The sequence below is a fragment of the Ovis aries genome, chromosome 13 (assembly GCF_016772045.2).
Source record: "Ovis aries strain OAR_USU_Benz2616 breed Rambouillet chromosome 13, ARS-UI_Ramb_v3.0, whole genome shotgun sequence".
Lineage (NCBI taxonomy): Eukaryota > Metazoa > Chordata > Mammalia > Artiodactyla > Bovidae > Ovis > Ovis aries.
The window spans coordinates 7,005,399-7,017,998 of record NC_056066.1 but is presented as its reverse complement, the minus strand read 5'-3'; the positions used below and the strand labels follow the sequence as shown (position 1 = coordinate 7,017,998).

General features: G+C 39.2%; 1 protein-coding gene across 6 annotated transcripts in view; it reads left to right on the top strand.

Moving 5' to 3' along the window:
* The window catches only part of TASP1 (taspase 1), a 273,068-nt gene that overhangs the window by 55,104 nt on the left and 205,364 nt on the right, over window positions 1-12,600 (top strand). For all 6 annotated transcript variants that reach the window (XR_006055806.1, XM_027976480.3, XM_042230423.1 and 3 more), the window contains one exon: window positions 5,539-5,623. Coding sequence is in view for 5 of the 6 variants with exons in the window: in XM_027976480.3 (XP_027832281.1) it covers window positions 5,539-5,623 (85 nt within the window). In the remaining variant the exon portion in view is untranslated. The remainder of the gene's footprint in view (window positions 1-5,538; window positions 5,624-12,600) is intronic.

Sequence of the window (12,600 nt, the reverse complement as noted above, 5' to 3'; positions counted from 1 at the left end):
TTCATTGGTTATTTTGAATTACTGGAATTTTCTTTGTGGAAAGTTTTAATACATGGGTTTCAATTTTCTTACCAGTTATATGACTATCTTTATTTTTCTTATGTGTATTTTCCAAGGAATTTGTCTTTTTTAAATGAGTTGTCAGATTTATTTGCCTAAACATTTTATTGGCTTCCAGTTTAATGTCACTGTCATCAGAGAACATAGTCTGAAAGATTCCAACCCCTTGAAACTTCTTGAGACTTACTTTGTGGCTCTGCTTATGGTGTATTTTAATGAATGTTCCATGTGAACTTCCAAAGAGCATTATGTAGTTGTTGGGTGTGTTTTCTGTATATATCAATTAGGTCAATTTACTTACACATTTGTTGTAATCTTCTATATCTTTTCTGATTTTTGTGACAGCATGAAGAACATTTTAATTAGTTTTAATTTCTTTTATTCTGAGATATTATTAGCATTTAATGAAATTTCATATTCTTCAAGGCCATTAGCATTTCTCTGTTCACCCTTCTTATGTGGCTTGCCATTTAACCCTGTTTATAATGTGCTTTATCATATTGGAACTTAAATTTTTATTTGTTAAACTTATTATTCTCCTTTTTATGGCTTTTCCATTTCTTAAGGTTTTCAGTTCGGTTCAGTTGGGATTCCCTGGTGGCTCAGAGGTTAAAGCGTCTGCCTGGAATGCAGGAGAACCGGGTTCGATCCCTCGGTTGGGAAGATCCCCTGGAGAAGGAAACGGCAACTCACTCCAGTACTCTTGCCTGGAGAATCCTGAGGAGGGAGGAACCTGGTGGGCTAGAGTCCTTGGGGTCGCAAAGAGTCGGACACGACTGAGTAAATTCACTTCACTTCACTTCACTTCACTTCAGTCGCTCAGTTGTGTCTGACTCATTGCGACCCCATGGACTGCAGCACGCCAGGCCTCCCTGTCCATCACCAACTCCTGGAGTTCACTCAAACTCATGTCCATTGAGTCGGTAATGCCATCCAACCATCTCATCCTCTGTCACGTCCTTCTCTTCCCACCTTCTATCTTTCCCAGCATCAGGGTCTTTTCGAAGGAGTCAGTTTTTCACATCAGGTGGCCAAAGCATTGGAGTTTCAGCTTCAGCATCAGTCCTTCCAATGAATATACAGGGCTGATTTCCTTTAGGATGGACTGGTTGGATCTCCTTGCTGTCCAAGGAACTCTCAAGAGTCTTCTCCAACACCACAGTTCAAAAGCATCAATTCTTCGGTGCTCAGCTTTCTTTGTACTCCCAACTCTCACATCCATATGTGACTACTGGAAAAACCATAGCTTTGATTAGACAGACCTTTGTTGGAAAGTAATGTCTCTGCTTTTTAATGTGCTATCTAGGTTGGTTATAACTTTTCTTCCAAGGAGCAAGTGTCTTTTAATTTCATGGCTGCAGTCAAATCTACAGTGATTTTGGAGCCCCCCCAAAAATAAAGCCTGCCACCGTTTCCCCACCTATTTGCCATGAAGTGATGGGACTGGATGCCATGATCTTCGTTTTCTGAATGTTGAGCTTTAAGTCAACTTTTTCACTCTCCTCTTTCACTGTCATCAAGAGGCTCTTTAGTTCTTCTTCACTTTCTGCCATAAGGGAGGTGTCATCTACATACTGAGGTTACTGATATTTCTCCTGGCAATCTTGATTCCAGCTTGTGCTTCATCCAGCCCAGCATTTCTCATGATGTACTCTGCATATAAGTTAAATAAGCAGGGTGACAATATACAGCCTTGACGTACTCCTTTTCCTATTTGGAACCAGTCTGTTGTCCCATGTCCAGTTCTAACTATTGCTTCCTGACTTGCATACAGGTTTCTCTAGAGGCAGGTCAGGTGGTCTGGTATTCCCATCTCTTTCAGAATTTTCCAGAGTTTATTGTGATCCACACAGTCAAAGGCTTTGGCATAGTCAATAAAGCAGAAATAGATGTTTTCTGGAACTCTCTTGCTTTTTTGATGATCCAATAGATGTTGGCAATTTGATCTCTGGTTCCTCTGCCTTTCTAAATCCAGCTTGAGCATCTGGAAGTTTATGGTTCAAGTACTATTGAAGTCAAGTACTGACTTTTGAGAATTTTGATCATTACTTTGCTAGTGTGTGAGATAAGTGCAATTGTGCGGTAGTTTGAGCATTCTTTGGCATTGCCTTTCTTTGGGATCAGAATGAAAACTGACCTTTTTCAGTCCTGTGGCCACTGCTGAGTTTTCCAAATTTGCTGGCATATTGAGTGCCCCACTTTCACAGCATCATCTTTCTGGATTCGAAATAACTCAACTAGAATTCCATCCCCTCCACTAGCTTTGTTCATAGTGATGCTTCCTAAGGCCCACTTGACTTCACACTCCAGGATGTCTGGCTCTAGGTGAGTGATCACACCATCATAATTAACTGGGTTGTGAAGATCTTTTTTTGTATAATTCTGTGTATTCTTGTCACCTCTTAATATCTTCTGGTTCTGTTAGGTCCATACCATTTCTGTCCTTTATCGAGCCCATCTTTGCATGAAATGTTCCCTTGGTATCTCTAATTTTCTTGAAGAGATCTCTAGTCTTTCCCATTCTATTGTTTTCCTCTATTTCTTTGCACTGACCACCAAGGAAGGCATTTTTATCTCTCCTTGCTATTCTTTGGAACTCTGCATTCAAATGGGTATATCTTTCTTTTTCTCCTTTGCCTTTTGCTTCTCTTCTTTTCATAGCTATTTCTCAGGCCTCCTCAGACAACCATTTTGCCTTTTTACCTTTCTTTTTCTTGGGGATAGTCTTGATCACTGTATCCTATATAATGTCACAAACCTCCGTCCATAGTTGTTCAGGCACTCTGTCTGTCAGATCTAATCCTTTGAATCTGTTTGTCACTTCCACTGTATAATCGTAAGGGATTTGATTTGGTTCATACCTGAATGGTCTAGTGGGTTTACCTACTTTTTTCAATTTAAGTCTGAATTTGGCAATAAGGAGTTCATGATCTGTGCCACAGTCAGCTCCCAGTCATAACTGTAGGTGCAGTCACTTACATATTCTTCAAATATATGTGTAATTTATTTTTCACTGGCTTCTTGAATGCATTGTTTGTTGATCAGTATCTGAAATGATCAACAAATTGTCCCTGTATAGTTATTGAGTAATAATAGTAAGGATAATAACAGCAACCATTTATTGGGTGACTATTACCATGGATTGTTCTCCAGTAGTTCATGTGTGTTAAATCATTTAGTGCTCAGGAAAACTTTCTGAGATCAATGCTTTTATCCCCATTTTATAATTGAGGAATCTGAGACACGGGAGAGATTTAGTAATTTGACCAAGTTTATTGTATCAGACTGGGTCCAGCTAGGAGACAGAAACCACACAGGAGTTTAAACTGGAGAAGCTTAATGTGAAGAGCAAAGGGGAAATGCCCATGTAAGGAAAATGTGGAAGGAAGTTCAAACCTCACTGAACCAGGTGTGGCTGCAGCCTGCTGTCTGGCAGAGAAGTTGTTGGGTTACTCAAGTCGTATTCCGGTGGGAGCAGAAACCATCTTGTGGGGCTCAGACTGGCAGGTGGGCACACAGAGCTCAGGAAGCTGTGGGAGGTAAACCTCTGTTCCTGGGATGAGGACTGGTGTTTTGGCTCCCTAGGCAGCCAGCCCCACAGGATCCTTTGTTTTGTGTGGAACTGGGGAGAAGGTGTGGGATCCGTGACTATGGTCTGTTTCTTTCTGGGGCTGTCCGCTGTGCTGCTGCGGCCTGAGTCAGGAGTAGGGAAAACATGTGGTGGGCGAATGCTGGAGGAAGCTGCACCCCACAGGCACTTGGCGCTGGAGAGAGCCGCGTGGGTCACGTAGTGTGAATGCCTGTGTGCTCCAGGAGCCTGGCCTCTGCGTTGGGTCTCCAGTGCCCTCTCCTGACAAAGCTGACCCGTGTGCCAGCTGGCCTCGGCTGCGTGGTTAGATGGCCCATGCCCACTTTTACCCATCAGGCAACCAAGGGTGCGTTTATAGCTGCGAAGCAACCCACTGATAGCTGGTACAGTTATAAAGCAGTCTGACCCCCATCGCTCTGTTCTGTCCATCTCTCATAGACAGTCCATCCTTTCCTACATTTGCAATTCTGTCCATATTACATATTAAATATCCTCATTCACACATGTGTGTATCTCAACTTTGGCTTTATTCTGTTCCATTGATATATTTGTCTATTTTGTACACAAACCGCCCTCAGTTACAGTAGCTTTGAATAAGAAATGGTATTTTGTAAGATGAGTGCCTGTTCATTTGGTTTTTTTTTTTTTTACAAAGTTTACCTGGTAAATTTCAGAGTCAGTTTTTCATACATCATAGATGTCCATTTGAAGCTTTGATGGTGAATTTATAGCTTTGAATTTATGTTAATTTATCAGTTAATTAAAGTCTTTATGCCACTGAATCCTCACACACAGAAATAAATTTAAGAGCTTCGTACAGAGATCTGAGTTTTTCTTCTTTCGATAGTTTATCTTTTTTTAGTGGGGGACAGTAGTTTTTGGTGTTTAGCTAAATATCTAGTTTTAAGTCAGTCTGTTGTTTAATCTGAGGTTTTTCAGTCTCTTTATATCCTGGTTTTTTTTTTTTTCATTTTTGTATTAATAGTGTCCTGAGACTATAAGTCAGTGGTCAAGGGTGTGTGGTCATTAGCTGCCTCTGTTAAAATCTCAGCATGTGATCCTGGGCAGGTAACTTAACCTTTGCAAATGTTTGCTCAGTAATCATATAGGGTTTATAACTGCACTTATGTGATAGAGGCGAAGTGTCCATTAAATAATCTGATACTGGTTAAGGTTTGGCACTGGGCCTGGCTCATACTGGATCCTAAGTTGCTGTCCCCGTCTTCTGTCATAAGCATTGTCATGCTTGCCATTGTTTCTGTCACCCTGGCAGTTCTTTTTTACGCTAATACCTCCTATCCTATTTTTCCTCTGGAGAAGCACCCTTTTCTCCCTTTTCATTTTGTTTTCCCTCCTGGAAGCAATCCTAGCCATATCAGTCTCAGTCTTGTATGCCTTTGGCCTCTTCTCCCCACTCTCTCCCCATTTGTAGGACTTTATTCTTTCTTGCAGGCGAGATTTAAAATTTTTGTCCATTAATTTTCCTCCCTAAGGAGAAATAGGAAGCTGTTGTACTCAGGTGTATTCCTTAGAGGAAGTTCATGGTTTTGATAATAGATGGCAAGTTTCCAGTTAAATTCTTAATTCTATCCTGAAATCTATTAAAAAGGAACCTAATGTAAAATTGTGTTATTTCAGTCTTTTCTGCCATAGCACATGATAAAATGAGAATGTATGTTTTTATATTTGTTCTGTTCTTACACCTGTAGGTATTCATATATTTGATTTGCTCCTTATTGTTCATGATAAATAATGGTTTTCATTAGTATATTTATAGAAAGTTTCCCAAGATATTGATACTTAAAAGTTGTCTTATTGAAACAGCCACAAAACTGAGTAGGAAACTTGAAGACTTTCTGATTTCACTTTCTGCTGATTTTATTTTATAGGAATCAAGAACCCAGTCTCAGTTGCAAACAGACTCTTGTGTGAAGGGCAGAAGGGCAAGCTCTCAGCCGGCCGAATCCCTCCCTGGTAACTTCCTTGCTCTTCTTCCTCTGTCTCCAGGACTCTGGTCTTTGGTGCATGCAGTGTGTAAGGCTATTTTCATCCACGGAAGGCTGATGCTGTTGGTTACACATCAGCAGTAGCTTGCCTTTGAGAGGATGACACTCTTTGTTCTATGATCTCGAAACATTTTGTTTTGAGGGAGAGCTCCGGATGGAACAGACTATTATGGATTAATGTGCAGAAGAGATCAGAGTTAATTTAGGTTTTGTAGTTGATTATAGAGATGCTTTTGCTGTTCATAGGGGCTTAACTGGGGTCTTTTTATTATAGGACTTTAAAAATATCTTACATGTTTGAGTCCAGAGTCTAAACTCATTTTATTGAGAAGTTCTCAGAATAAAAGTACTTAATTTTACTCTTCTGCAGAAACACATTTTGACACTAACATTAGTAAGATTACATCTTTTCTGCAGCATTAAAGTATGTTTTTCCTTAAAAAAACTTTGAACTTGAATGTTGTAAAGAGCCTGCACAAACCTATCATCTAGCTCCAATAATTAATATTTTTGCCCTGTCTCATGTACCTATCTCTTTACTATAGTATTTTAAAGCAAATCGTTACCATTGTATTTCACCAATATATAGTTTTGTAAATTTCTCTGTTTGCAAAATGTAATCACATCCTGTTAACATGCCTAGTGATACATTTAACCCACTTTTAAATTTCTTTATTTTGAACTTTTAATTTTGTATTGGAGCATAGCCAATTCACAGCGCTGTGGCAGTCTCAGGTGAACAGCGAAGGGGCTCCGCCGAAAATATACATGGATCAGTTCTTCCCCAAAGTCCCCTCCCGCCCAGGCTGCCTGATAAAATTGAGCCGAGTTCCATGTACTATGCAGTAGGTCCTTGCTGGTTATCCATTTTAAATGTCGCAGTGTGCGCATGACCATCCCAAACTCTCTATTCCTTCTCCCTGGCAACCACAGGTTCAGTTTCTAAGTCTGTGAGTCTCTTCTTGCTTTGTAAGTAAGTTCATTTGTATCATTTCCTTTTAGATTCCACATATAAAGGATGTCACACAATATTTCTCCTTCTCTGTCTGACTTCACTCAGAACGACACTCTCTAGGTCCATCCATGTTGCTGCAGATGGCATTGTTTCATTGTTTTTAATGGCTGAGTAATATTCCATTACACACACACACACACACACCCCCCCACACACACATCTTATTTACCCATTCTTCTGTCAGTGGACATTTAGGTTGTTTCCATGCCTTAGCCATTGTAAACAGTTATGCATATTTTAAAAACTCAATGTACATATTAGTTTGAAACTTTCTTTTTTTCTTTAAATAGGACGTCTTAGAGATTTTTTCAACATCAGTACATATAAAATATATGTAATGTTTTATAGCTCCCCTGTTGAAGTGAAATACACATGGACATGTAGGTTGCTCCATGTCCTGGCTGTTGTAAACAGTGCTGCAGTGAACACTGGGGTGCCTGTATCCTTTTGGCTCATCTTTTTCTCTGGATATGTGCCTAGGAGTGGGATTACCTGGTCATATGATAGCTCTGTTTTTAGTTTTTTAGGGAACCTCCATACTGTTCTTCACAATAACATGGATAATGATATTAACAATTATGCCTCAAGATTGTCTTATACTCAACTGTCTTCAGTACCATACATGTTCAGTATGCCTGGCTGTTAAGGTTACATTAATATCCTGTATTGAAAGTTGTGACAGTGGTACTATAGGAATCACTGTATTTGAATTTCAAGTAATAGAAAATAATATAGTTTTGAAAAATCTTGAAATCTTTTTACCCAAATATATTCAAGGTATCCCTGTTTCCTACCAGCCAGGTTAAGAAAACAAAACATTACCAAGAGACTAGAAGCTGTGTAGATGCAATCCTTGCTAAAGGCATCCTTATCCTTCTGCTGACCCATACTCATACCCTGACCCCATCTCTGGCCCTGCCCTAGGTAACAGCTGTCCAGAATTTAAGCTTTTCTCATTCTCATCTATTCCTTTATGGTGTTAAACACATACAACACAAGCATACCTCATTTTATTGTGCTTTGCAGATCCTGTATTTTTCTTTACAAATTGAAGGTTTGTGGTAGTTGTGCCTTGAGCCTTTTTCCCAACTGCATTTGGTCACTTGATGTCTCTGTGTTACATTTTGGTAATTCTCTCAGTATTTCAATCATTTTCATTATTATAGTTGTTATGGTGCTCTGTGATCAGTGATGTTTAGTGTTGTTTACTATTATGACTTGCTGAAGGCTCAGATGATGCTTAGCATTTTTTAGCAATATCCTGTTTTTAGATTAAGGTGTGTCCAGTATTATTTTAGGCATAGTGCTATCACGGTCTTAATAGAATACAGTGTAGTGTAAACATATGAAGTGGGAAATCAGAAAATTTGTGTGACTTGCTTTATTGTGATGTTCACTTAATTGTGGTGGTCTGCAACTGGACCTGCAGTATCTCCAAGGTATGCTAGAATTCCGATTTTCTAAGTCTACATAGACACGGACACAGATGTGCAAAAAAGTTCTGGAAAGGTCGTGAGACACACCGTAATTACCTCTAGGAAGGAGGAAGGAAGGAACAAGATGAGGCAGTTGTCAAAGGGGATATGTGTAATATTTTTATGTTTTACAAAGATGAAATATATGTGAAAAAGCAATGGCCATCTCTGTATTAAAATAATGTCATAAGGTGACCCTATAGTTGTTTGGAATTAGTGATCTAATTTTCTCACATTGTTCTTCAGCTTTATTTTTTGTTTTCAAAATTGCTTTGACCATTTTAGGCATTTTGCACTTTCATGTGAATTTTATAATTATCCTGTCAGTTTCTTTGAATAACCTGCTAGAATTTTGATTAGGTTTTTAACTTAATTCATTTTTTAAAGGTCTTCTTTAACTTCTCCGAACAGTGTTCAGTGTACAGATTTTGCACAGCTTTTAAAAAATTTATACTTAAGTGTTTCTTTTTGATGCTGTGATAAATTACATATTTTAAAAAGTTAAATACCAGTTGTTCCTTACCAATATAGACATATAATTGATTTCCTTATATGGATATTCTGGCTTGGAAATTTGCTAACTTCATTTGTTCTCATTTTGTTTTTATAGATCCCATAAAGTTTTCTACATAGATATTTCTGTCTTCTGGGAATAAAAAGTTTTATTTCCTCCTTTTTAATGTGCATTCCTTTAATTAATTTCTTTTTTGTTATTGCACTGGCTAGCATCTCTTATGCAATGTGAAATAGAAATGTGAGAGTGAACACCCTTGCTTTATTTGTAATCTTAGGGAGGATGCGTTTGTTCTTTACCCTTAGATATGACGGGCTTCCCTCAGGGCTCAGATGGTAAAGCATCTGCCTGCACTATGCGAGACACGGGTTTGATCCCTGGGTCAGCAAGATCCTCTGGAGTAAGGGGCAACCAATTCCAGTATTCTTGCCTGGAAAATTCCATAGACAGAGGAGCCTGGCAGGCTACAGTCCATGGGGTTGCAAAGAGTCGGACATGACTGAATGACTAACACTTTCACACACATTATGGCTGCTGTAGGTTTATCTTAGGTGCTCTCTATCATGTTGTGAAAGTTCCCTTCTTTTCCTAATGTGCTGAGAATTTTTAATAGGAATGGGCATTGTACTTTTTCAAATACTTCTCTGCATTTATTTGTGATGATCTTTCTTATTTAGTCAGTTGATACAGTGATTGGGTGATTTTTGACTCTTAAAGTAAAAGTTGCATTCCTGAAATAAATTCCACTTGGTTACAATGTATTATCCTTTTATATGTTACTGGATCCAATTTAGTAACTTTTGTAAATACTTTTTGCATCTGTGTTTATGAGAGACTTTGGTCTGTAGTTTTCTTGTAATGTCTTTGGTTTGTGTTCATTTTGCTTCCTGGATATATAGCAATATATTTCATAAATTTGGAAAAATTTTTGGCTATTTCTTCAGATGTATCTTTCTTGATCACTCCTCTTCTGTCTTCTAGGATTCCAGTTACATGTGTATTTGACCTCTCATAGTGGTACTGATGGCACCCCACTCCAGTACTCCTGCCTGGAAAATCCCATGGACAGAGGAGCCTAGTGGGCTGCAGTCCATCGGGTCGCTAGGAGTCAGACACGACTGAGCGACTTCACTTTCACTTTTCACTTTCATGCATTGGAGAAGGAAATGGCAACCCACTCCAGTGTTCTTGCCTGGAGAATCCCAGGGACCGGGGAGCCTGGTGGGCTGCCGTCTATGGGGTCACACAGAGTCAGACATGACTGAAGCGACTCAGCAGCAGCAGCAGCAGCAGTGGTACTGATAGTTTTTTTATTTTTCCCATCCATTTTTCTCTTTGTTTCATTTTGAATAATTTCTACTACTGTTTTCAAGTTAACTAATTATTTTTTGGCAATACCTAGTTACCTGTTAATCCTATCCAGTTTATTTTTCATTTCTGACATTGTAGTTTTTAATCTCCAGAAGTTCGATTTGTATTTTTAAAAAAATGTCTTCTGTGTATCTACTTAACATATTTAATATTTCCTGTAACTTCTTGAGTATATGAATACAATTATAGTAACTTTTAATGTCTTTGTTTACTAATTCTATCATCTTTGTCATTTCTGGGTTTTCAGTGGAATGATTTTTCTCACTATAGGTTACGTTTTCCTGCTTCTTCATGTTTGGTGATTTTTTTTATTAGATTCCACGCATTGTGAGTTTCGCCTTATTTGGTGTTGGATATTTTTGTACGTCAATTCTAGGATGTGGTTAACTTGTTTAGAGACAGCGTCATCCTTTCAGGCCTTGCTTCATACTTTGTTACACGAACTAGAGAAGCATTTAGCCTTGAGCTAACTTTGCTTTGCTGCTAGGCAAAACCCTTCTGAGTACTATAACAGATGCAACCAGGATAAGGTTTTATTTTTTTAGTGTGACTAGTGGGAACAGGAGCTGTTCTGGCCCTTTGTGAACTTGGGGATTGTTTCCTGTAAAACTTGCATGTTATTCTTTCCCAGACTTTGATAATTTCCTTTTATACATACACTGATCTGTTCTCAGCTGAAGACTGGGGGGACTCTGCAGATTTCCGGAGTCTTTTCTCTGTGCGACTCTCTTTCCTGGGTTTCTGCCCTGTGAACTCTGGCCACCTGGGTGTCTCTGGATGCCCAGGTCTCTGTCTTCAACTCAGAGACTGCAGGGTTCCTGTTCTGAGTTCCTGTTCCTGTGGCATGGCAGGAAACTCTCCAGGCAGTAAGCAGGGCCATCATAAGGTTTACCCTGTTTGTTTCCTTTCTCTCAAGAATCACTGTCCTATGCTGCCTGCTGGCTAATGTGTGAAAACTGTTGTCTTCTTTATTTGTCTGATTTTTTTCCCCATTGGTTCAAGCAAGAGTGTGAATGTATTCCTTGTTACTCCATCTTGTCCAAAAGCAGAAATCTCTCAAATACCTGTACTGGGTACCTGCAGTAGTTGGAAAAAACCCAGATTCCCTGAGGATTCTGTGTATGTGTTAGCTGCTCAGTGGTGTCTGATTCTTTGCAGTCCCATGGGCTTTAGCCCACCAGGCTCCCCCATCCCTGGGATTCTCCAGGCAGGAATCCTGGAGTGGGTTGCCGTTTCCCCCTCCCCAGCATCTTCCCGACCCAGGGACTAACCTGGGCCTCCTGCATCACAGGAAGATTCTTGACCACCTGAGCCACCAGGGAAGCCTCCTGAGTGTCCCAAATAAATGAAATCAAATTCATCATGTTTTTACTGTAAGTTTGTTTACACACAACCCTAATAAGTCTAGTTGTCTAATTTCTGTAATGATGATAGTCGACACTTACGCATTCGTACACTGTGAGAGGCACTGTTTTATGGGATTCGTATGCATCATCTCATAATATCATAAAATGATTTATAAGAATAACGTTCATTTTGTAGACAAAGAAACTGAGTACCTTACTCGACTTGTTATACTATTAAACTTTTATGGAGCCCTTCCTTATCACATTAGAAGCAGCAGACCAGGACTCATAACAAGGCACTAAAATTCGTTTATAAAGTAGCAAGAGAGAGCTGTTTACATCCATTCAGTTAGCCATTCGCTTCCCAGTCCTTCATTCAGCAAATAGTGATTGTTTAATTCCTGTGTGCTAGATACAGGGATATAAAAACTATCAAAAGCAGATGGAAGACTTAGAAACCCTGGTCTTCTGTTGTCATTTACTGAAGAGGCAGGTAACTATGGGGGCAGGAAAGCATTGGGTGTTTCCTCAGAAGTCTTCAAATAAAAAGTTCATCTGTCTGTACACCTCACTGAGGAAGACAGGGAGTGTGTCTGTTTCAGCTGCATCTAAAGTTGTTAGAATTTTGTAAACTCTTATTGCTTGCTTAACAAAAAAATCCCTCAGCAGAATTTTAGGAGGAATGGTATTTCTATTACCTGATAATCTTTTATATTTTAATTTTCTGGTTATAGTCAGCATGACATGATGCATTATTTAAGTATTGGTACTTGGTCAGACTAGCTGAATATTTGATATCTTCATCAATTTGGTGGAACTATTATCATAAACTGTGCCATGTTTCCCCAAGTTGATTTTATTTATAAAAGTATATTTTCACTCTTTTCTCCTCCGTGATGATATGGTGTAACTCTGATAGGCCTTACCATCTAGAACAAAGGTTGTCAAACTACGGCCTATGGGACAAATCTGGTCTGCTGCCTGTTTTTGTCAGTAGCGTTTTTTGGGAACACAGCCGCGCCTGTTTGTGTACATATTGTCTGTGGCTGCTTGTGCTCTGCAAAGGAGCTGTTGCATCCAAGACAGCTGGGTACAAAGCCTAGATTATTTGCTGTCTGGCCCTCTAGCTGAAAAAATTGCTAACTCCTAACCTATTATAGAATAAGTTATAATTTTTTTTATAAGTGTAAACTTTAATAGTTTTGTTTGACTTGGCATTTTCTT